Below are 26,675 nucleotides of genomic sequence, written 5' to 3'. Positions count from 1 at the left end.
TGGTGTCTCCAAATTTTCAATGCATGCACAATTGCTGCTAGTTCCAGATCATGAGTGGGGTAGTTCAATTCGTGTGGCCTTAGTTGCCGTGAGGCATAGGCGATGACCTTTCCTTCTTGCATCAACACACAACCTAGCCCATTTTTGGACGCGTCCGTGAAGATCACGTACTCCTTATCAGCTGCTGGAACTGCTAGCACTGGTGCAGTTGTCAATTTCTTCTTCAGCTCTTGGAAGCTGGCTTCACACTCTTCGTTCCACTTATACTTGATTCCTTTGCGAAGTAATTGCGTCATTGGTCTCGCTATTTTAGAGAATCCTTCGATGAATCTCCGGTAGTATCCCGCCAAACCTAAGAAACTCCGGATTTCATTAGGTGTGGTTGGTGATTTCCACTCGCGCACTGCTTGCACCTTGGCGGGGTCCACCTTAATTCCATCTGCTGATACGATGTGTCCTAGAAACATTACTTCTTTCAGCCAAAATTCGCACTTGCTGAATTTGGCGAACAACTTCTCCGTCTTTAATGTCTCCAGGATGATTCTCAAATGATTTTCATGCCCTTGGTCATTCTTAGAATAGATGAGGATATCATCTATAAACACTAAGACAAATTTGTCTAAGTATGGATGGAAAACTCGATTCATGAGGTCCATGAATACTGCCGGTGCATTGGTTAGACCAAATGGCATGACAACGAATTCATAGTGACCATATCTTGTGCGGAAAGCGGTCTTGGGTATATCCTCTGGTCTGATCTTCAGCTGGTGATACCCAGACCTTAAATCTATTTTTGAGAATACACTGGCTCCCTTGAGTTGATCGAACAAATCATCTATCCTTGGAAGAGGGTATTTGTTTTTAAGCGTCAGTTTGTTCAATTCTCGATAATCAATGCACATCCTCATGGTTCCATCTTTCTTCTTGACAAAGAGCACAGGCGCTCCCCAAGGTGAGACACTGGGCCTGATGAAACCCAAGTCCAAGAGTTCCTGTAGTTGCACCTTCAATTCTTGTAGTTCCTTTGGGGCCATCCTGTATGGTGCCTTTGATACTGGGGCAGATCCAGGTTCTAGATCAATGGTGAAATCTAGTTGCCTGTCTGGAGGTAGTCCCGGCAATATTTCAGGAAAAACTTCTGGAAAGTCTCGTACTATTGCCACATCTTCCACCTTCTTGTCTTCACTAGCTTCCCCGTTTAGGTAGACGAGATAAGCTGTGCTTCCTTCCTTCATCATCTCCTTTCTGGCTTGTAACGCGGATATCACTGGTACTCTTTTCTTCATACCTATGCCGTGAAATTCCGTCGGTTCCTTTCCAGGTGGTCGAAGAGAAATTTTTCGTTCACTACAAAGGATGGTGGCGTGATTCTCAGCTAGCCAGTCCATTCCTAAGATCATATCTACGTCCCACATGAGCAGAATATTAAGATTGTTCGCTACCATCTTAAGTTCTCCTATTTCAAATTCTACGTTCGAGCAAACATGTGTGGTGGTAGATTTTCCTCCTGAGGGTGTAGTGATTCTTAAGGCACACTTAGCTCGTTCTGATTCGATTTCTAAGGTATCTACGCAAGGGGCAGATATAAAAGAATGCGAGGCACCGGTATCGAACAGAATCATAACGGAAAAACCTTTAAGCTTGCCCATACCTGCCAGGTTTCCCTGATTTTTCTCGGGCTGGTTTTGGGTGAGAGCAAAGGCTCTCGCCTGCTGCGGCAATGGTTGCGGCCGCCTCTGTTGCTGTTGGCGCTGTTGGTATTGCTGCTGGTGTGGCTGTTGTTGGCGGGGCTGGTATTGGTATTGCTGTTGGTATGGCTGTTGTTGGCGGGGCTGGTGTTGCCCTTGAACTGCTTGCAGGGGCTGGGCATAAGTGGCCCTGATTGCCGCGCCCTGCTGTTTGTTGGGGCATTGTGAGGAGTAGTGGCCCTTCTGGCCACACGTGTAGCAACTGTCAGTTCCAGCCTTACAGATACCACGATGTGGTTTGTGGCATTTTGGACAAAGGGGAACTTCATTTTGTCTTTGGCTGCCTCCAGCCGGGGCAGGACCCTGTTGCTTCCCTTGTCCTTGTTGCTGATAATGTCTCAACGGCGCATTTCCTTGCCATGGCCTCTTGTTAGTCTGGTTTTCATTTCCCCCACGGTCGTTCCAACTGCGCTTCCCTTTAAAGTTCTGAGGGCGTGCAGGTGGATTGGCTGGTGCTGAGGTCTGTGGCGGGGCCAATCTTTCTACTGGCATTGCAGCTTCGATGTCCAGTGCCCTATTCAAAGACTCAGTGTATGAGAGTCCACCATGACTAGCTAGAGTCATCCGAATCTCGTGCCTCAGACCGGCACAAAATTTCTCCGCCATTTTCTCATCAGTATCCACCTGCTGCGGAGCATAACGCGACAGATCGCAGAACTCTCTGTCATACTCCGTCACCGTCTTCTTCCCTTGTTTCAGGCTATAGAACTCGGCCTCCTTCTTCTTTCTGTAGCTCTTGGGAATATACTTATCGTATAATCCCGTCTTAAAGTCTTCCCAAGTGTATGCTGCCCATTGTTCGGGAGTCAGAGTCTTTCGGCGGGCTTCCCACCAAAAGTCAGCCGATCCGGCTAGTTGGAAAGACATGCACGAGAGTCGCTCCTCTTCCGTGCAGTGTAGGAAGGTGAAGATACGCTCCAAGGCGCGTATCCAAGCTTCGGCCTCGGCTGGGTCGCCTGTCCCAGTGAACGTGGGCGGATTCTGTCGAAGAAAAAGTTCTTCAGTCCTTCTAGCAGGGGGTGGAGGGGGTGGGGTAGGTTCCCTGTCGTTTCGCCGCTCTTCAGGTATTTCATTGCGATTTCCATCATTGTTAACGTTTCTTCTAGGGGGGGCGACCTCGTTTAGGCGGCATTCTGCAATTTACAAACACCCTTTTTATTACATTCTATACAGGAATCTCTAAGGCAATTAATAAAGAATTGTTGGTCAAAATCTAAAAATATCATAACTCCAAAACTAAGATTTTAACAGGAACCGTTGCATACACAAGTCACATTATTCAAAGTTACTACATTCTTAACTGACTTGTGAAGAATAAAACCCGTAGAGAAACATAAAACATACACGAGATCGTCGTAGAAAGCCCATGCTAGGGTCATATATATATAGATATCCTGGAAAATTGCCTCATCGAGGGCTTTTACATCGTCAACCAAAATGTAAGTAAAGTCGATCCGAGTACTCCCTATGGTGTACCGGCTTACTAGCTATGCAACCTCAAAATGGTACTTAATCATGGAACGTCAACGTTTTCGTACTAATGCTAGCTAGAGACAACACAAATAAAATCATAGTCATAGATTACAAAAAAATATCGGACGAATCATCGTTTCTGGAAAAATATCAACAAGCTTAACAATTATCAAATCCGCGAACCCTGAGTCGCGGTACTGCTGCTCCTCGGTGACGCTAGGGGGTCTTCCTCCGGATCCTCCTCGGGATCCTCCTCCTGATCCTCCTCGGGGTCCTCCTCAGGATCCTCCTCGGGGTCCTCCTCAGGATCCTCCTCGGGGTCCTCCTCCTTATCCTCGCTCGGCTCCCAGATGGGCAACGGAGTCTCTCCCTGGCCCTCGCCTGTCTCCCGCATGATCTGGGCTGAGCGGAAGATGTCGTCCACAATCTCACGGATCGGATCATCTCTGGTACTGATCCTGACCGTGGTGCGAGGCTTGATCGGAGCTGGAGGTGGCACGGGCTCGGGACGAGAAATCCTCATCGTACCCTGCGGTGCTGTATCATCATCCTCCTGCATAGGGTATTTGCCCCTATCCAGGAACTCCCTCATGTTGGCCATGACCCTGTCGACCTCTGCCATGGCAGCCTCAAACCTTGCGTCTATCGTAGGTATCATTGGTGGTGGAGGAGTAGCAGCCCGAGCTGATGAGTCAGGAGGCGATGGGAAATCCCTGCGAGCCCGTGGACGAGAAGGGCCTGCCTCGTCATCGTGCCTACCACGGCGCCCTAGAACTGAGGCTCGTGGTGGAGGATCTCGGGGCAAGGCCATCGAGGGCTCGGGAGCAGTAGTGGGTGCTTCCGCTGGCAAAGGCGTCCCCACCTGTACGTAGTCTCCCGGCAGGATGTAGGGCCCTAGAGGGGCGCGGCCCCACAAGGTGAAACAGGCCTGAAGCTCCGCCATGAAGCTAGGGAAGTCTCCTACGAGATCGTGGTAATTCTCCCGGCGAAAGATGTAATGAGCAGAGATCATCCTAGCCCATCCCTGCCATTCGGAAGGTAACAGTAAGATCAACCTCTGGATACCGTCATACCCTGATACTCCATGTGCACTCGCTTCCACCCAGTGTCTGTGAAAACCTGCGAGAAATTGTCCGAGGTTATCCCCGTGACATGGAGCATAGGTGCGGTAGGACCGCTCAATCTCCTCTGGACTAGCCCATCGGGGCAGTGGTCGTCGTCGGGTGAAAACAGTTCTCGCCATCTAACAAAGGAAGTTTTATCGTCAAAAGTAACACACGACAAGTAACTTAAAGCGATAAGGCTCTAAAATCGGAAAACAAGTTCGGTTCGTACAAAATCACAACATCATCTAAATCTAGTATTTATGCACATGCCATACAAGTTCTTAATACTTAATCACCGATTAAGAATTCGACTATCATATAGTTCTAGTGTTATTGTTTACCGATCTTAGGGTTTGTTATGCGATGATGATACACTCTTAGATCTAGCAACGAGCACTAAAAGTTTCAACAAAGTAAGTTAAAAAAAACAAGCCAATTCGAGATCTCATCGTGGAAAAACACTCGAATATTGAAGCTATGCCCACGCCATCAACGTATTAATGGCGTCCGTTACGCTACTCAATCTTCATGCTCGTGGTTTCATCATGCGACTCTTCGTGTGATTCCCCTTTCTCTATTTCAACCGTCATTATTGATGTCATCGTAACATGAAGGAAAGTTAAGGCATCTCCCTAAGTTCTCTTCTATGTTCCGTTGTGTGAGTGAGCATATATAACTTAACAGTTCTAAGTTCTTGTGATTCATACAATAGTCATACTTATTCATGCTTCATACATTTCAAGAAATTAACTTAATTAAAACTTGAAAGTACTTACCATAACCTCTGTTGAGCGTGACGAGATGTAGTGCCAAGCTTTTGTCAACTAGTTCAAAAGTGTATTGACTTACTTAATCTAGACTCAACTTAGAAGGAATGATTAGTACTCAGAGCAAAAGAAAGGCTCTGATACCATTCTGTCACGACCGCACTTGCTAAGGATAGCAAATTCGGGGAAACCGCGACTAAGGGAGGGAATTTAGGAGCGGGATTTAGAAAGGGGTATATTCAGTCTCTTAATGACTCGACTTGTATAAGGAAATCAATCGAAATATCTAGATATCAAGAAGGCCACAAGGGGACCGTACATAATAATATCCAGAAAAAGGGTGCTCAATGAGTTTGAGAACATTGTTAACTAATACATATTGTTTGACAAATAACATAATATCATAACGAAATCAGTGTTCGCAGCGGAATAACATTTTGAGTATATGTATGAAGACATATACTCTACTCTGAGGTACTCATCCTAGATTGACAAAAGCTCCGCTTGCACACTACATCCTCGATCACAGCTCAACCTGCACATTTATAAATACATACAGGGCTAAGTACGAAAGTACTTAGTGGACACTTGCCGAAATTTACATACATGCATAATATTTTATTGTCAAGCCTTTCAACAGTAGTAAGATACGAGGGTTTTCCTTTAAAGACTCGTATTTACCAAAAATAATATCATTTCTTTCATCAATAACCCGCGCAGGCATTTTAATATCATTAATCACCATATCAGTAACTCGTGCCGAGAGGGAGGCCTCCCTCTACGGACACTATGATCGGCCAACCCGCTAGATGACTCACGATCACAAGGTGTACACTAATTCCGAAGGGATTTGCGGTCCCATCCAGAATCCGAATTCGATTAACATCAGATAGGCAATTAACAACAAAACATAAAGCATTTAGGCATTGACAATATCATTTAAATTCATAAGCATAAGGTCTTAACAATTCTACTATATGGTTTTAGTTTATACGTAAGAAAGCCCACCTGAATAGCAGACTCACGGTTTAGCTCTAACTCTGGTGCTTGACCTTTAATCCGAGAAAATAAAATAAGATTCTAATTCTCGAAAAATCTCAATAAATGAGGATGCGTGAAATGATTATGCATGACTCATATTCCTTTAATAATATTATGAGATGCTAATCCTATTTAAGGAAATAAAGCTCGTCTTATGAGGTCGGATTATTAATATTTAATAATCTACTCATCTTAAAAATAATCTAATTCACTTACTAATTAATAATTAGTAAGTCTTAAAATTAATCACTAATTAAATATAATTAGGATTAATAATGAGGCCTAAAATAAAAATTCTTATTGGGCCTAAATAAATAAATAATAGGTGCCCAATTATATGGATTTGGAGCCCATAAGAAAATTAATAGAAGCCCATGGGAAGCCCAAAATGAATTAATCTCTGGCCCAACAAATAAAATGAACTAGGCCCAATAAGAGGGCCCAAAAATTCGCCCAAACCCGGCCCAAACCGGCCCAAAAGAATTGGTCCAAACCCGGCCCAACTGAGAAAGACCCACTCCTCTCTTAAGTCTTCACTCTCGGTTCTCTCTACCGACAATCTCGGTCCCTCTCTCTATTTTCTATCACAAAACCAATCTCTCACGTCTCTTTCTATCTATCTTTGTTAAAGCAAATATTTCTTCTCTTATCATCGGTTCTCTCTCTCTCTTTTATCAAAACACACTCACACACACTTTTTAATCTCTCTCTCTCTTCTAACAACAAAACACACGCACACACTCCCTCTTTTTTTTTTATCTCTCTCTCTCTTCCTTTCTCTCAAAACAAAACACATGCACACACCTTTTTTTCTTTAGCAAAAGACACGCACACACACATACTTTATCTCTCTCTCTCTCTTCCTTTCTCTCAACACAAAACACATGCACACACCTTTTTTTCTTTAGCAAAAGACACGCACACACACATACTTTATATCTCTCTCTCTTTCTCAATTTAAAACTCACGCTGCATATCTCTCTCTCCCAAAGTTTCTCACACAGGATCCTCTCTCTTCTCTCCATCGGTCATCTCCCTCTCTCGCCCGTTCCAGCCGTCATCGAGGAGTTCCACCGCCGTGGCTCCGGAATCCGGCGCTGGCTGTTCGTCCTCCTCCCTTCTCTCATCAGTCACCACCCAGACCCGCCTCTCGCTCTCTCACTCGGCGTCGCGCTGCCGCGTGGAGCTGCTGCCGCTGACTGCTGCTGTTCTGCTCTGGGCCGCGACCAGCGGCGCTTGGCCTTTGACCGCGCCGTCCCGCTCCGCCTGAAGTCGCCGAGTCAGCCGCCTTCGACTGCTGCTGTCGCCGAGGAGTCCGCCGACTGCTGCTGTTCGTTGAGGAGTCCGCCGGCTGCTGCCACAAGTCTGCCGTCGTCGCAGCGAGATCGGCGCAGCACCATCATCCTCGCGTCCCTCTGACGCCGGCGTAGTTCTGCCAGTCGTCTGGAGTTGCCGCCACCGTCGCCAGCTGGACCCTCGGCAGCCGCTGCTGTCGTTCTCGGGCTCCGATGAGGCCGAGGAAGTTGCCGTTGTTGCGGCTCGACTGTGCAGGTCGTGGAGCAACAAGGCGAGCTTCTCGCCTGAACCCACCGCCAAGCACCGAGTCGCTGCTGCTCGTCGTCTCTTGATCAGCCTGAACAGGCCGCGTCCCTTCCTCCTAAAGCTAAGTTATATCCTTGACTCGTCTTCTTCCTACCATGTCTGAGTATCGATAAGCTTAAGCTTCTATGAGTAAGAAAGAATCAGGGTTTAACACTCTGTCAGTGAGCATGCTATCGCTATCCTTGTTCGTTCATTCATGTGCTATGTGTGAGGTCCTCATGGTTTGTGTTCTAGAGTGCAGTGGCAGTATACACATAAGTCTTTCTATTGCTATACATAACATGGACTGTTTGATGTAGTGGTAAAACATGATTATGCTCGTTGGTATGAATGCAAACTCGATTGGATAACTGAGGTAGTATAAATACCTTGAATGATGCTTGCTTTGGTGTTTGTTGGCTGTTGTGGTTGGATTAAATGAAGCAGCAGATCGAACTGAAATAATAAAGTTGTTCTTGCATTAATGCAGGTGGAATAAGGGAAGAAGGTGGAGCATTGAAGACAAGCTTACCTTGAGAATACTTGGTAGGATGAATTAAAGGCTCACTTCTCCTTGTGCAGTCCTCAAATGAAGAATGAAGAGAATGCAACAATGTTGGCTGTTTTGAATGACGAGGTGGTTTGGCTGGGAGCTTGTATACTTAGGTGTACTTGGGCATGGCAGCCTGCTGCATAGGCGTGGGAAAAAAAAAAGGTGCAGCAAGCTCAAGAGGGGATAGGGGAGTGTGCAGCACATGTCTCCACCCCCTTTCTCTTTTTTCCCATTTTCTTGAACTTAGGGGGGGTGGCAGAGTACTGTAGCAACACTGTTGAGTACTGTAGCAATAACTATTGAGTACTGTAGCGGCACTGTAGCCACGACTGTTTGAGTACTGTAGCGGTACTGATTGTTTTGTGTCTACAATAAATCTTTCATTGGTTCTGTATTAGAAACTTTGGTATCGAGTTTTTTCTAATATCGAGCACTTGTATTCAGATACAGATTAATCGAATAATTCTTGTATCCGATATCTATATTGTCTTGTAAAAATCTAACTTAAAACAGTGGATTGCTAAATTAAATCCATAGATTTAATTCGTTCGTCATTCTAATACCTAAATTAAATCCGTAGATTTAATTGGCTTCAAAGTCTGAAATAATTCACGACTTAAGTAACAATATGAAATAAACTCCATCTTGATTAATAAATAACACAACTTTGCTAAGTTGGTTATAACTTTGAATAATAATTATTCATCGACTCGAAGATTCACGTCGCGGTTTTAAACACGCGAAGATAAATAAAAGTATACTGCTAGTGTAGCGAATCTGTTTCCAAATTACGTAATTCAGAATCATAGTTGGAATTCATAAAGCGTTTCATTTACTAAAAAAAAAATAAATAAACACGCAATATTGGACTTAAATAAATATAAAAGAGCGGGTTGTTACACCCGTAGTTAGACAAATTTGTCTTAGCATTCATAGATGATGTCTTGGTATACTTGAAAGACAAGAGAGACCATGAGGAACATCTGAGAATTGTCATAGAAACGTTGAGGACGGAGCGCCTTTATGCCATATTCAGCAAGTGCGAGTTTTGGCACAGAGAAGTCACGTTTTTAGGACGTATTGTGTCATCAGAAGGGATTAAAGTGGACCCTGAGAAAGTGCAAGCGGTGCGCGAATGGAGATCGCCTACTAACCCTAATGAGATAAGAAGTTTTTTAGGATTGGCAGGTTACTATCGGAGGTTTATAGAAGGATTTTCCAAAATTGCAAGGCCAATGACGCAACTACTCAGGAAGGGAATAAAATTCTCTTGGACAGAGGAGTGCGAGAAGAGCTTCCAAGAACTCAAGAAAAAGTTAACTACGGCACCAGTGTTAGCCGTCCCAACAGCTGACAAGGAATACGTGATCTACACAGACGCGTCCAAAAATGGACTTGGTTGCGTGCTGATGCAAGAAGGAAGAGTGATAGCATATGCGTCGCGACAGCTTAGACCACATGAACTGAACTATCCGACCCATGATCTAGAATTGGCTGCAGTGGTACACGCACTGAAGATTTGGAGACATCACCTATATGAAGTTAGGTGCGAGATATTTACGGACCACAAAAGCCTGAAATACGTTTTCGAGCAAAAGGACCTTAATATGAGACAAAGGAGATGGCTCGAACTAGTGAAAGATTATGACTGTGGTATTAACTACCACCCAGGCAAGGCCAATGTAGTGGTTGATGCATTGAGTCGTAAGGCTCAATCTAAATTAGGATATCTTATCACTCGAGAGAATGAGCTCATAAGAGAATTTGGAAAAATGAGCATAGAAGTGGTCAAACCACCAGGAACGATAGCAAGCGTTGTTGCAATGATACATAGCTTGAGAAAGATGATCGTAGAAGCACAAAGAAAGGATGAGAAAATGGAAAAGCTACGAGAAATGGTAAGGAAATGAGGCATCAAGAATTATCAAGAAGCATCAGATAATGCTATCTTGTTCGAGGGAAGGATATGCATCCCCACGATGATGAACTTAAGAATAAAATCATGAGCGAAGCTCACGATATACCCTTATACTGCCCACCCCAGGAGTACAAAGATGTATCAAGATCTAAAGAAGCATTTTGGTGGGAAGGCATGAAGAGAGACATAGCGTCATTTGTAGGGAGATGCCTAGCATCCAACAAGTGAAGGCCCTACACCAAAGGCCATATGGAAAGCTACAACCATTGGAAATCCCGGAATGGAAGTGGGAGCACATTGCAATGGATTTTGTGATCAGTTTGCCCAAGACAAGGAAATGAAACACTGCCATTTGGGTAATAGTGGATCGACTCACGAAGTGTGCTCATTTTATACCAATACCAATCACCTACGGGTCAGACAAGCTAGTTCAGTTGTATGTTCGAGAGATTGTGCGCTCACACGGCGTGCCCGTGTCGATCACTTCAGACCGAGACTCAAAGTTTACTCTAAATTTTGGATGAGCTTACAGAAGGAGTTAGACACGAGGCTAAATTTTAGCACCGCCTTCCACCCATAGACAGATGGACAATCTGAAAAGACAATTCAGACCCTCGAAGACATGTTAAGAACAGTTGTGTTAGACAGAGGCGGAAATTGGGAATGAATGCTGCCATTGATCGAGTTTGCCTACAATAATAGTTATCAGGCGACCATTGATATGGCACCTTACGAGGCGCTGTATGGATGGAAGTGCAGATCCCCACTTTACTGGGATGAAGTGGGTGAGAGAAAAGTTTTAGGACTGGACATGGTCAATGAGATGATTGAGATAGTCCGCCAGATCAGAGGACGAATAAAGGAGGCACAAGATAGACAGAAATCTTACGCTGATGCACGTCGAACTGAGTTACGTTTTGAAATAGGAGACAAGGTCTTCCTAAAGGTATCTCCTACCAAGGGGATAACTAGGTTTGGTGTCAAGGGAAAGCTCAGACCTCGGTTTGTAGGACCTTATGAGATTTTAGAGAGGATAGGCCCAGTAGCCTATAAGTTGGCGTTACCGCCAAGTTTTGGAAACGTTCACAACGTTTTCCACGTATCACAACTCAGAAAATACGTTTTCGATCCAAAGCACATAATCCACCAAGAAGAGATGATCCTTAGCCCAGACTTGAGCTACGAAGAAAGACCTGAAGCCATTCTAGACCGAAAAGTACAACAGCTCAGAAATAAGGCAATCACATCAGTGAAAATCTTATGGAGACATCACGGACAGGAAGAAGCCACGTGGGAACTTGAAGACAAGATGAAGGAGAAATACCCCGAACTGTTTTAGCAGAGGTATGCAAATTTTGGGACGAAATTTTTGTTAAGAGGGGTAGTATGTAGTGACCCGCTCTTTTATATATATATATATATATTAATTCAGTAATGCGTGTTTATTATTAATCATCAGGGAATGAAACCCGGTTATTATCTTGATATGAATTCAGCTTATGATCCTGAATTTATTTTGTTGAAGCAGTCAGTGATGTTTTTCAAAAGTTATAACTGACTTAGCGAAGTCATGTTATTTATTTAAGCGAGATGGAACTAGATTTTATTTTTATATTTACTCAATGTAACACCCCGCCCATTTATATTAAGTTTAGAATTCATTTTGAACTTAGATTTAAGATGATTCACGCCGGAATGAGAAATAAATTTATTTTAATTCCAACAAAAATGATTTACAAAAGCATTTGTAAATTTAGTTATTAAATTTATATGCTTTGCATATTTATTTAATTTAGCATTCAAGCATTTTCACGAGTTTCAATTAGCAACCCTGAAGACTTTTTAATTGTCAAATCACCTACACCCTACAACTCCTATCCGCCACTCTACTGCCATCATCATCATGACTTTTTCAACCCTTACCATCAATACCTATTATTACACCCATACCCTACTTCCTACAAGCCACCCTGTACTTACTCTCTTTCCAGCTTTAAACCATGCTGGAGTCAATCAAATTCCCTTGCTTTAAGCTTTAAGCCATACTTGGCAGTTGGCAGCCACCAACTCCCCTGCAAACTGAACTACATAACAGCAAATCTATTCTTGCACCTCTCCTACAATTTCACTCACCCCATTCTCGCAAGAAGTAGGAGGTTCACTCTTTATCTCATCAGCCAAAGTCCTCCTTCCATCACACACTAATAACTATATCTAGCAAGCAACTCAAAATGCAAGAGCTCTCAATCCACTGAGATTCAGCAACGCAGCAGAAAATCAAACCCCAACTGTCAGCCATATATTCAAACTCAAGGTTCCACCTCAAACTTTCTTGTCTAATTTTCTCACTTTGATTTCAAAAGCAATAGACGACTCACTCATTCATAAACGTGTCCACATATACATATGCATACAACCTGTTCTTGTATATACATATATGTAAAGCATGATTTACAAAAGAAGAAAGAAAAGTTTGAGCCTTGTTTATATCTGTCGATTTTGGGCTGGAAGGTCGACGGCGGTGGCTCGGCTCCACTGTCGGTCTGGCTGGAAAGATAGAGAGTCGAAGGCTGTGAGGCGGCTCATCGCCGTTGCTCCGGCAAGAGCTTGAAGGGAGAGCCGAGGAGAAGAGGCTGAGCCTAGGGCTCCGGCGGGCGGCTCCGGCTGCTGCTCGTCGGCGGGAGTCACAGAGAGAGTTCAGTGAGGGAGAACGGCGAGGCGGCTTATCGCTGCTGCAGTCGCCGGACTGATTCAGAGAGAGAGAAGGGTGGGTCTTCGGATCTGAGAACGAGGGAAGGAGCAACGATCTCGCCGTTTCCAAGGAGGAAGACGACGGAGGCGGCGGCGGCGCACCGCTTTAACGACGGCGTGCGTCCTGTTTATGGCAGATAGACAGATAGAGGCGAGAGGGTGAGAGAGGACCAGGGGTCAGGGAGAGGAGAGATGCCGAAGAAGGGAGAGCCGCGCCGCTCGCCGGCGGCGACGGCGAACGGCAGCGGCGGCGGACAAATCGTCCGAGAGAGAGAGAGAGAGAAGATAGGAGTGTGCAGCTGCGTTTGTGTTTGTGTGTGTGTGTGTGTCGGTTTGTTTAAAAGAGAAGATGGGCTTTAGGTTTTAATTATTTGGGCTTGAGTTTTGGGCCGTGGCTTGGGCTGTAGTCATTTATTTATTTACATGCTTGGGCTTAGTTTTATTCAAGTATTGGGCCTTTGTTTTATTTATGTGGGCTGCGAAATTTTTGAAGTTGGCCTTACATTTATTTATTTTGGGCAGTCCATATTTTAATTAATTAGACTTCTTTGAGTTTAATTAATTATTTTCAAAGACTAGTTTTCATAATAATATTAAATTATTATTATGTGCATATTTTAAGTAATTACTTATTATATGCCAAGCATGACATGAAATTGCATTTATTTTTGCAATAAGAGTATTTAAGTATTTAATTGGTTTTAATTATAATTCCAATTATTAAAGAAAGATGAGTAAGAATATTGTTGGTGTTCTTAACTCAAGAGAAATGTTTTCAATTATTTATTTATTAAATTTTGAAAACCCGGCTAAGTGAATTATAGAATGTTAAGCACTACACCATGACTTAAGATTAGATTCAAGGAGATCTATTGAGAATAGATTTCTTGTAGGCTTTGAGCATCAGAAGGATTAGCACTGCTATTCCGATTCAGAGATAAGGTTAAACGACAGGTTTTTCCTATACAGGTGGGCATTACTTTCATATATATAAAATGAATTTAATGTTAGATTTGAACAAGATATTTCATTACAAAATCATTGATCTGAAAATTATTTCAATTGTTGTCTTGCCATAAATGTTTCAATTTTAGTATGATATCTATCTGATGTGGCTTTGCCAGTTATGTAATCGAATTCGGGTCTTGAGCAGTTGATAGCTATCCTGCCAGGGCTAGTGTACACCAGTGACCGTGAGTCATCTAGCGGGTTAGCCGGTCAAGAGTTCGTGAGAGGTGGCCACCTCTCCGGCACAAAGTTCCAGATATGATAGATTACAAGAGAACTTAGTCTGCAGACGAACTTTAAGAATCACAAATGAACTTAGTAAGCTTGGGCCTTTTTAGCGAAAAACTCCGTTGCTGTACTGTTTATGATGGCATGACAATTTACAGTTTTGAAGCATGTATTTTTATACTTAGGCATACGTGCCCACTGAGTACTTTTGTACTCAGCCCTGCATATATTTCTAAATGTGCAGGTTGAGTAGCTGCCGATGGTGATGAAGTGACGAGCGGGACTCTTTTGTCTTATTATGTATTAATGAACTCTAGGGATACATATCTTCATACATGTAATCAGAACCTTATTCCGCTGCGTACTCAGAAGTTTTATGTTATTTTGGCTAAGTCGGAGTTATCCGAACTTATTAGTTATTTGAGTCTATACGACTAAACCTCCGTTATATTATAAATATCCCTTTTGTTAACAATGATGAAATGCGATCCTTCTTTGTTTGATTATTCCCCTTTCTACCCCGCTTCTAATCTCCCTCCATTAGTCACGGTTTCCCCGGCTTAATTATCCTTAATTAGGGCCGGTCGTGACAAGGTCCAAATTTTTTGGAATGGAAGCGCAATCTGGGATATGTCCTTGACGCGGAGGAGTATAAGTTTGTGCTTACTACTCCAGCTCCCGCGAACCCAACTGCTCGGACTACTGATGAGCAAAGGGAGGTTCACAAGCGGTGGCATAGGGCGAATAATATGGCAAAAGCCTATATTATGACCACTATGTCTTCCACATTGCAGCTACAACATCAGTCCTTCGAGACTGCGGCTGCAATAATGGTGAACCTCGAGGAGCTCTTCGAGGAAACTGACCGTTCAGTTCGTTTTGAAATCATGAGGAAACTTATGGCTTCGTGGATGACGGAGGGTTCATCTGTGCGCGAGCATGTGCTCGAAATGATTAATCATTTCAATGAGCTGGAAATGCTCGGTGGAGGTATCGAAGATGATATCAAGGTTGATATGGTACTCCACACTCTCCCCAAGTCCTATGAAAACTTCCGTCTCAATGCAATCATGGGCAAGAAAAAGTTCACCCTAAATGAACTGCTCAATGAATTGGTTGCTGCAGAGGGAGTTATGGGGAAGAGTCCACAGGCTTGATAGTTAACCTCTGCAGCAACCAATTCATTGAGCAGTTCATTTAGGGTGAACTTTTTCTTGCCCATGATTGCATTGAGACGGAAGTTTTCATAGGACTTGGGGAGAGTGTGGAGTACCATATCAACCTTGATATCATCTTCGATACCTCCACCGAGCATTTCCAGCTCATTGAAATGATTAATCATTTCGAGCACATGCTCGTGCACAGGTGAACCCTCCGTCATCCTCGAAGCCATAAGTTTCGTCATGATTTTAAAACGGACTGAACGGTCAGTTTCCCCGAAGAGCTCCTCAAGGTTCACCATTATTGCAGCCGCAGTCTCGAAGGACTGATGTTGTAGCTGCAATGTGGAAGACATAGTGGTCATAATATAGGCTTTTGCCATATTATTCGCCCTATGCCACCGCTTGTGAACCTCCCTTTGCTCATCAGTAATCCGAGCAGTTGGGTTCGCGGGAGCTGGAGTAGTAAGAACAAACTTATACTCCTCTGCGTCAAGGACATATCCCAGATTGCGCTTCCATTCCAAAAAATTTGGACCCTGTCACGACCGGCCCTAATTAAGGATAATTAAGCCGGGGAAACCGTGACTAATGGAGGGAGATTAGAAGTGGGGTAGAAAGGGGAATAATCAAACAAGGAAGGATCGCATTTCATCATTGTTAACAAAAGGGATATTTATAATATAACGGAGGTTTAGTCGTATAGACTCAAATAACTAATAAGTTCGGATAACTCCGACTTAGCCAAAATAACATAAAACTTCTGAGTACGCAGCGGAATAAGGTTCTGATTACATGTATGAAGACATGTATCCCTAGAGTTCATTAATACATAATAAGACAAAAGAGTCTCGCTCGTCACTTCATCACCATCGGCAGCTACTCAATCTGCACATTTAGAAATATATGCAGGGCTGAGTACAAAAGTACTCAGTGGGCACGTATGCCTAAGTATAAAAATACATGCTTCAAAACTGTAAATTGTCATGCCATCATAAACAGTACAGCAACGGAGTTTTTCGCTAAAAAGGCCCAAGCTTACTAAGTTCATTTGTGATTCTTAAAGTTCGTCTGCAGACTAAGTTCTCTTGTAATCTATCATATCTGGAACTTTGTGCCGGAGAGGTGGCCACCTCTCACGAACTCTTGACCGGCTAACCCGCTAGATGACTCACGGTCACTGGTGTACACTAGCCCTGGCAGGATAGCTATCAACTGCTCAAGACCCGAATTCGATTACATAACTGGCAAAGCCACATCAGATAGATATCATACTAAAATTGAAACATTTATGGCAAGACGACAATTGAAATAATTTTCAGATCAATGATTTTGTAATGAAATATCTTGTTCAAATGTAACATTAAATTTATTTGATATATATGAAAGTAATGCCCACCTGTATAGGCAAAGCCTGTCATTTAACCTTATCTCTGAATCGGAATAGCAGTGCTAATCCTCCTGATGCTCAAAGCCTACAAGAAATCTATTCTCAATAGATCTCCTTGAATCTAATCTTAAGTCATGGTGTAGTGCTTAACATTCTATGATTCACTTAGCCGGGTTTTCAAAATTTAATAAATAATTGAAAACATTTCTCTTGAGTTAAGAACACCAACAATATTCTTACTCGTCTTTCTTTAATAATTGAAATTATAATTAAAACCAATTAAAATACTTTTATTGCAAGTAAAAATGCAATTTCATGTCATGCTTAGCATATAATAAGTAATTTACTTAAAATATACACATAATAATAATTTAATATTATTATGAAAATTATCCTTTAAATAAATTAATCAAACTAATAATAGTTCAATTAATTAAAAATAAGAAAGCGCAATTTAATTAATTGAAGGCAGTCCAAAGTATTTAAATAAAATAGGGGCCTAACACATTTATTTAAAACAATGGCCCAGCTGAAATTTTTAAAATAAAAATCGGCCCAAACAAGGAGCCCAACTGAAGAATTAAAACAAAGAAATCGGCCCACAACACAACTCAAGCCCAACACATTATCCCTTCTTCCTCATTTAGCACAGCCGCTTCATCTCTCTCCCTCTCTCTCTCAAAATTCGCCCCTCTCTCTCAGCCATAAATTCCGCCGCCGCGGCTTCGTCTCCGGCGAAGGGACACCGGCCTCATCTCCGTCCGACCTAACCAAATCGCGCCGCCATGATTCCTCTCTGGAACTCCGGCGAGTCAGCAGCGAGAAGCCACTGCCGCCGCCTCATCCCCGTTTTCCGGCGACTCAGGGCAGCAACGACGAGGCCGCCGCCGCCTGAAGCCCCAGGTCCTCAGATCTCTCTCAACTCCGGCCGATAGCAGCAGCCATATGCTGCCACCATCGCCGATTCCTCTCCCACTTACTCGGCCAGACTGATAGCAGCAGCTTCACGCCACTACAGCCGTCTGCCGGCTCACAGCCAAACGCCCCTTTCCTGACTTGACTCGGCAGCCGACGGCAGTAGCTTCGCCCCGCCATCGCCGCTCACCACCACCTCAGCCCCGATTTAAAAGTAAAACAAGCTCACGACTCTTCTTTTAAAGAATGGATTCTTCACAACAAAAAAACACGCACAACAAGTATGGAAATAAGGAGATTCAAAGCTTCAAACTTTTTCTCAAATTATTCTTTTATTACTCGAATGATGTATGAATGTATGCTTGTGTCTCTGTGCTTCAGTTTGATATGCATAAAAATATGCACTGATGATTAGATGAATGAATGTATGCTTATGCCTCCTTGCTTTTGGTTCAATTAAGAACTACAATAAAATGGCATAAGGATTTAGAAGTAAAACCTTTAGAAAGGTTCCGGCTGGGTCGGTTTGCTTGAATTTGTATGGCAGCTCTGCACTTGTTCGTTGGGTTTCCTTGTGAGAGTGAAATATGGCAAATTGTGTGGGAGATTGTGTAGGATGGAAGATGGAAGCTCGGATCAACCCAGCTATGTTAAGTTGCAAAAAGGTGGGAGTAGGTGGGTGTGGGAGGGAGTAGGTGGTTGATGGGATGCTTACTTTTAGCTGGCAATAGGGTGGCTGATGGGTGGCTGATAAAGAGTGTAAAGTGTGGGTGTTGATTGGACTAATAAAATCCCTTAGGATAAAATATCGGGACGGTAATAATACTTCAGGGTTCGCTAAATAAATAGCTCGTGAAAATACTTCAATGCTAAATTAAATAAATATGCAATGCATATAAATTCATGTAACACCCCGTACTTTTATGAGTAGTAGTAGTGTCGAGACACTACAGAGAGTACTACGGTGCTGAGATATGAGATTATAATTCAAATAAGATGGAGTATGATGATAAATAGAGATATTGAGTATTAGAGTTACATTATTTTTATGAGACGAATTATTCTTCTAGATGGAGATATGAGTCTGATAGAATCAATGATGATGATAGAGAGTGAGCAGTTTGAGAAAACGAGTTGCTGATTGAATTGAGAAAAGAGCATAGTTTAATTGTCCTGATGACGGATACAGAGGTATCTATGAGATTAATTGTCCTGATGACGGATACAGAGGTATCTGTGAGATTAATTGTCCTATGGTTAATAGGAACATCTGATTAAGAATAGAGTTGAGATAAGTGAGTGAGAAACCCTATAGAAGGGAGAGTCGATCTGAGAGATGATTGTTGATTGCTTTGATGTGAATTGTATCCGTGTTTTATCTGAGATGGTTTGAGTGACTGTCTACGTGACTATTTGTTACAATGATGTGAGTATGATTTGTTTTGTGTTAACACGAATTATTTTCGAGATTTTGGAGAACGAGATTATTTTTAAATCGGGAAATAGCATACAACTATTATTATTTTTGCATATCAGTATTTTATGAGAAATATTTTACTGAGATATATATATATATAAGTTTATGATAAGATGAGATATTTCAATAGTTTGAGCTATTGTATTTTTCGTTGAAGAACTAGTGAATGAAATAAGGAAATAAGGATGTATAGAGATGATGGATGAACGTTGATGAAGTTAAAAATGTCTTTTCTTTTGATGGTTTGTAGCCGAGCTCTGGCTTTGGAGTTCTGCTATGGCCTGGGCGTTTTGCTCTGGCATGCGAGCTCTGCTATGCCAGAGGCGAGGTCAGTCCTCTGCTATGCCAGAGGCGAAGGCATTCGTCTGCCCAGACAGAGGGGAAGTCAGTCCTCTGCTATGCCAGAGGCGAAGGCATTCGTCTGCCCAGACAGAGGGGAAGCCATTCCTCTGCCCAGACAGAGGGGAAGTCATTCCTTTGCCCAGAAAGAGGCGAAGGCATTCGTCTGCCCAGACAGAGGGGAAGTCAGTCCTCTGCTATGCCAGAGGCGAAGGCATTCGTCTGCCCAGACAGAGGGGAAGCCATTCCTCTGCCCATACAGAGGGGAAGTCTTTCCTTTGCCCAGACAGAGGGGAAGCCATTCCTCTGCCCTGACAGAGAATGCATTCCCCTGGCGAGCATTTCTCTGCTCTAGTGCGGAACCTACTTTTGAGAGAGTGGAGTCAAAGCAAGTGGATAAACATTGTTAACGGATAAGATATTTTATGCAAGTGGATAATTAAGCATGTGTTAATTATCCAATACTTGATGGCTAAGTAAAAGGGGTTATATAAATAACACCTTTCTCTTTCATCCCCATAACAGACGTCCCTTTCCTCTCTCTCCTCTCTCTTTTCTCTCTTCTATCTCGACTGTCATTACCCAACGCCATTGATGAGCTGGTAAAAGCTTCGTAAGCTACTTGTGTCCCATAACCACCGATTAAATCTAGCTGAAAACACTCTTAAATCCATATTACAAAAGCTGGGTTGAAGGTTTGAGCTAGGAATCATGAAGATGGAGTTATACTTTTCTCTACACAAAACATAAGAGTAAGCTTCTAAACACATGAATCTACTTATATCTAAGCTTTATGAGCATGTATATAGATGATTAGAGTATTAAAACAACTCCTAGTTCAAGTTGAAGTTCATGAAGAAAGTGAGGATTCGAGTATAAAATGAGCCTAGGAGATTGTAGTTATGATAGTTGATGGATTAAAATGATGATTGATAACGAATATGAGTTCTTGAGTTGATTTGAAGATTTGAGTGGTTATATGAGTTCTTGAGCATGCTATGATGTTAAGTGATGGTTTAGATTGATGATTAGATGTCACACCCCAATTCTTGAATGAATAAATATAATCGAGGTGCAACTAATTCATAGAAATAAACAAGGAACAACCTTGTTAAAACCCGAATAATAAGATAGAGAGTCGGGCTATGCCCCTTTGGATCACAAGTTTTGTTTCATGCTTCTGACAACCGACATTTATTAGCATAAATTTAGTAGTGAAGAGTCTAAGCTCGGTCAGGTATATCATTTGAAATTTAACATGAAGATCTTAAGTTGAGAAAACAAAAGACTGATATGAGTAATTGCTACAGCGGAAGTCTAACATAGGAATTTAACTCTAGCCTCAGCTCCGTCCCGTCAGCACCGGCCAGCCAACCTGAAAACATTTGAAAGTATTTTTGGGCTAAGTACTAATGTACTTAGTGGGCATGCATTTTTCTGAAACATTTCATATTTTAATAAAGACAGTTTATCCAATCATACTTGACATGACTTAGAAGGTTTTAAATTGAAAGAACTTCTAAGCATGTTAAAACATTTTTCATTTGTGCGCACATGTCACACTCCCTTTCTGTTACTCGCTGTGATCCCGGACCTTTTAGCCACCGACGGATCCATTTCTCCCATGACACTTGCCCTGAGGACGTAACTCAGACTAGTTGAATTGACCTCGGGACGCTACCCAGGCAGGCCTTACATGATACATGCTTCGGAACACATCCAGCCAAGCACCCTTATAACGCCTCTTACATGAATTAGTGCCCGATGGAGATCAACCCACCGAAACAACTAACAAGTGTACACAATTCTCAAATAACGTGTTAGGCCATAAGAGAACCTCGATCGATCCATGAATTGCGAGCCTTAAACAGAGCAGAGTGCACATAAACATTTTATTGGATAAACAGTTTTCATTACATTAAATAAACAATTTGCATTTCATTGAAACATTTAGAGCTTAATAACTCAATCATACTTTGTACATTTGGAAAGTAAGCCCACCTGGATAGGCAAAGCCTGAAGATCATACACATATAAACCTGTCTTGGAAAAGTAGCGCTAATCCTCCTGGTCATCACAAAGCCTACAAGAAATCTATTCTCAATAGGTCTTCTTGAATTCTAATCTTAAGTCATGGTGTAGTGCTTAATATTCTATGATTCACTTAGCCGGGTTTTCAAAATTTAATGAATAAAAAATTGAAAACATTTCTCTTGAGTTAAGAACACCAACAATATTCTTACTCATTTTTCTTTAATAATTGGAATTATAATTAAAACCAATTAAATACTTTTATTGCAAAATAAATGCAATTTCATGTCATGCTTAGCAATTATTAAGTAATTTACTTAAAATATGCACATAATAATAATATAATATTATTATGCAAATTAAAAATAATTAATCAAACTTAATAAGTCTAATTAATTAAAATAGTGTATCTCCTTTAAATAAAAATCTGCATAAATCCAATTAAATTAAATAATTGGGCAGCCCATGATTTATAATAATTAGAGGCCCACTGACAAAAATAACTCTACTCATTTAAAACACATGGCCCAAACTGAATAAAATAAATCGAGCCCAGCTAAATAAAAGAATATCGGCCCAACTGACTCGGCCCAAAAACTCATAAAAATCGGCCCATTGAAAATTTAAAACAAAGGCCCAACATTCAAAGCCCAAAAATCAAACCCAATTCCCAAAACCCAAACCTAAAGCCCACACTCCCTCCCCCCCTTCTTCTTCTTCCCAGCCGCATAACACACACACGCATACAACTAAATCTGTCATCTCTCTCTCGACCTCTCTCTCTCAGCCATATCCCACGGCCGCGGCTCCTTCCGGCGAGACAACCGGCGACCGGCCTCCATCTCCCTCAACCTATATCTCCTTCAACCTCCACCCTAGTCTCGATCTCCGGCGACTCAGGGAAGCGACGACGAGTGCCGTCGACTCCCTCTCTCTTCCTCCGTCCGTGGCCGAGCAACAGCAGCCATGGCCGCCGAGCTCTGCCTCCCTCCGCCGAAGTGCCGAGGTCGGCCATCTTCCTCACCCTTCCCCCTATCTACAGACCCTAGCGGCCATAGCAGCTGAATTCAACCACCGTCGGTCTGCCCTCTCTCTCACCGTGGCCGGGCGACAGCAGCGCCGCTGCCGTGCCGTGCCTCCATCCTCTCTGACTTCCGCCAACGAGCAGCGGAAGCCGCTCTCTTCCCCGACTCCGGCGAGTAGCAGCGATAAGCTGCCGCTCCACTGTTCTCCGCTCAGACCCTCACAGCACACGCCCACCCACAGACGCCCCCCCTTGCGCCGTCTCCTCCCATGGCAGCGGTGGAGTTGCCGCCGCCTCCCTCGACTCAAAAACAACAGCAACACAGACACGACAAGCACCAACAAAACTCAAGACTCTTCCTTCTTCTCTTCTTTTAAAAACAAACATGCTCTGATGTAAAAGTATGAATACATGAATGTCATTTGTCCACTCTCTTATGTGCATAATCTGAAAATGCTATATGGAATTTCCTTGCTTGTCTTTAATAATACTCGAAGAAAATTTATGCAAATGAATTAAAGGTATAATCTTTAACAGAATCTCATGGGTTTTTATGTTGTTGAAAATCTGAAATGATTTGGTGCTGTGAAGGGTAAGAACATACTTTGATGGTATTAACAATACAAGGGATTTAAAATAAAACCTTGAGGAGTTGATCGGCTGTTTTGCTGGTTCTACCTGCCTTGGCTGATTACTTATGGTGTTTAAAGGATCAGAATCGTTCCAGCAAGGATGAGGAGGAGTTAGTTTTTGCTTAGGAGGAGTTTTTACTAAGGATATTTCTTTAAGTTATAGTGCAGTGTTGGGAGACAAGACAGCCTAAAAGTTGAGTTGCAAAAGAAGGGAGTATGTGAGTGTGAATGAATTAAAGTTGCAGGGAAAGTGTCGTGGGTGGAAAATAAAGAGTGTGAGTGGAAATAGGTGGGTGGGTGGAAGACAAAAGTAACGTGTGAGTGGAAATAGGTGGGAGTAGTGGGAGGAATAAAATAATAAAATAAAAAGTCTTTCGGGTTGTACTATGAAAACTGTAATAATTCTTCAGTGTTTGCTTAAATAAAAGCTCGTGAAAATGCTTTGAATGCTAAATTAAATAAATATGCAATGCATATAAATTTAATAACTAAATTTACAATTGTTTTTGTAAATCATTTTTGTTGGAATTAAAATAAATTCATTTTCTTTATATCCGGCGTGAATCATCCTGACTTCTAAGTTCAAAATAATTCTAAATTTAGCTAAGAAATAACGGGGTGTTACATTAGAAGTGATGAAATGAGTTTGGTATGAGTTTGTTGTTGAGAATTATGATGTTGTATTCAAGATAGAGATGTTTTTGAGATATATGATTTTTGAGTACAAATTGGAGAAATTTCGTAGGCCTACTGACCTACTGTGATCGACGGGTTTTCGATATCAAATAGCTTTGAAACATTTATATCAAGTCCATACATGAGTCTTGAGTACCCTGGTAAAATTTTAAGCCATTTCAACTTCGTTTGATATTTCTTTAAAATGCAAAACCTAAACTGCACATTACTACCGAGAATTTCAGAGAACAGGGGAAAGAGTCATTCATTTCAGTAGCTTCCTATGTGATCTAGCTTTCCAAATTTTTATGGTATCAATATTATTGTGTTACCTAGATATCCACTAAGATTGAGCCCAGTTTGACAACGTTTACTGTTTTTCAAAAATTGTAACTTTCGATTGCTCAAAACTGCCAGAAATGGTAGATCATGGTAAAAATGTCATATCTCTCAAACCACTTGGAGTTTTCGACTCTACTTTTTTTTAAATGAAACTAGACTCATATATCTTTCTTTTGGTATAATTATCGAGTCCAGGAGATGTCGGAGTCAGAACAGTTTAAATTTTGACGTTGAGTCAGTGTATAAACAGAGCATGTTTTGATGATGTTTGATTGTGATTGCTTATGTGCCTTATGTGATTGTGTTGCCTATGTGTTTGAATGAGATTAGACGAGCCTTACATGAGAGATAAATCGAAACTTAGAACCATGATTTTCTTGAAACCTATCCTTGAACTGAAGGATGTGTGATGAGTGGAGAGTTTATGTAGAGATGAGTAAGGAGATAGAATATGAGATAGAGCATGAGTTAAGGTTTGAGAATTAGTCAATGAGTTTCTAATCAAGATTCATTTTATGACATGATGAACCTTCGATGATGATGATGATCCCTGAAGACACGAGCAGAGCAAGGTAGTAAGTAACTCCACTTTGACGGGAGATTTTGAGTAAGGTCTTCAGGTGGGCATTATTTTGAGTATACAGTTTAAAAGTTTTTCTAAACTGTTTTAAATGATGATGAAATTATGAGATGTTTTGATGTTTTGAGATTATGATGATGTTTGAGAATTATTGACTTGCCAATATTTTTATGATGATGTGGAGCTTGTATGTTTACCCTCTACTGTTGAGATAAGACGATCGGGTCCTGGGCAGTTGATAGCTATCCTGCCAGGGCTAGTGTACACTGAGGTGACTGTGAGCCGTTGAGCGAATCGGCCGGTCACGGTGCTTGAGAAGGAGGCCTACTTCTCAGTACCTGAGATGAGATGATGATGAGTTATAGATGTGGTACTTACTTGCTGAGTTTTGACTGCAGTCATTTGAGTCATTCATTCATTTATTAATGATGTTGAGTTTTAACTGCTTGCACAGGTTCTTTTAAGATATAATTCCTGTGTATTGCTGAAATGTGGCAAGTTCAATTTATAGCTCTATGAGCAGCTTTGTTTTTCGGCGATATGTCCACTGAGTATTTATGTACTCACGCCCTGCATGTATTTCTAAACGTGCAGGATAAGCGGAGGGGAGTATGGTGCGGTGCTGGTGGGAAATGTTTCGAGTTGACGTTTTCTTACTCTATCGAATGTCTGTTTTGTCAATAGAGTTTTGATATGAAGTTATGTTGTATTAAATCAAGCATTTTACTCACGATTATATGTCTTCATACATATAGTCGGTTCACCTTTTGTTATCACACTTTGAATATTATGACTCTATATAAAAATCAAGTTATACTTGTTTTGCTTTTCATGTTGAGATTCCTGATATTTATCGAGTTATGACGATATTGACGAATATACCCTTTTGATGAATTATGATGATCTTTCCTTAGCACGTTTCTTTGTGAGCTTCCGCTATTGATCTATGTATTCTTTCTATCTTTCCCCTTTCTTTTATTAGTTGTATCGATACTCGGTCCCCGCTATTACTAGTGTCGGGATCGGGCTGCGACAGAGTGGTATCAGAGCCAGGTCGTCTGCTCTGAGTCTAATCCTTGATTGAGTTGAGCTTTTATTTGCTCTTATTTATGAGTTGAGTACTAGTCTAACTTGAGTTCTTAGACTGGTTTGAGAGTCAGTCGAAACAGAACCCCAACACCCCATCTCCTCCGACTTATCGAGGTAAGAGTTTTGATGTTTTCCTTTCCGCATTCATGCTGAGTTTTGAGTTGACCCACTGATGAGTTATGTGATGTTTGATGGCGGAACTATCTGGGCATGATGGAACATGATGAGAACCATGAGTTGAGGAATATTTGGGAGTTATGTTGAGGCTAGTATAGCCGTTGTCCCACCGTACCAAATGAGAAAGAGTATGTTGATGATTGAGGTGGAATACCAAGTAAGTTTCGTATCCACTGTTGAGAAACACAATGTTTTTGATTTCAGGATGCAGCGTATTGTTGAAGAATCAACGAAACGCTGGTTTAGAGAGTATGAGCTAGATGAGGACGATACGCTAGGAGAGTTTCTAGCGCATTACCATCGACGCGGGCAGAAGGTTATTTCCTACGGAATCGACGGAGCGCAAGTTATCGACCTTCTGATTCCGCGGTTACCACCCACGTGGGGAGTTTGGGCGAAAACATTAGTCCCCCTATTCGTGGGCACTACGTGGTTGGGAGGAGTGAGGTATGGTGATATTAGCGGTTTTATCGCGACGCTCAGCCATCATTATTTTGCGTTCGGCGATCTCCCTGCACCACCGTACGACGTGCCCGATGGGCCAGTCCAGAGTGAAGAGTTAGTGTTGCACCCCCACTGCCAGATGAGCCTTTCCCGGTTGCACCACCACCCCCTAGTGAGGCGATGCCGATTATATCTGAGCAGGTTGTTTCAAATTCGATAGTTTTCG

The 26,675-nt window shown here is 42.2% G+C and overlaps 1 protein-coding gene and 1 long non-coding RNA gene across 2 annotated transcripts; both read right to left on the bottom strand.

The window, feature by feature from the left end:
- Nucleotides 1-15,334: 15,334 nt before the first annotated feature.
- LOC130990903 (uncharacterized) lies at nucleotides 15,335-15,690 on the bottom strand. Its single transcript, XM_057915130.1, has 2 exons — nucleotides 15,383-15,690; nucleotides 15,335-15,341 (listed from the first exon to the last, which is right to left on the bottom strand). Exons 1-2 carry the CDS (start codon nucleotides 15,688-15,690, stop codon nucleotides 15,335-15,337), a joined length of 315 nt encoding a protein of 104 aa, XP_057771113.1.
- A 4,823-nt stretch (nucleotides 15,691-20,513) lies between these two features.
- On the bottom strand, nucleotides 20,514-23,416 carry LOC130989467 (uncharacterized). The gene is made up of 2 exons (XR_009090616.1): nucleotides 23,154-23,416; nucleotides 20,514-21,538 (listed from the first exon to the last, which is right to left on the bottom strand). It is a non-coding gene; the product is annotated as an uncharacterized LOC130989467 (long non-coding RNA).
- Between the last annotated feature and the right edge of the window lie 3,259 nt (nucleotides 23,417-26,675).

Source organism: Salvia miltiorrhiza, chromosome 6 (assembly GCF_028751815.1).
Source record: "Salvia miltiorrhiza cultivar Shanhuang (shh) chromosome 6, IMPLAD_Smil_shh, whole genome shotgun sequence".
Taxonomy (NCBI): domain Eukaryota; kingdom Viridiplantae; phylum Streptophyta; class Magnoliopsida; order Lamiales; family Lamiaceae; genus Salvia; species Salvia miltiorrhiza.
Note: the sequence above shows the minus strand (reverse complement) of the source record. Positions and strands in the feature narration are given on the sequence as shown.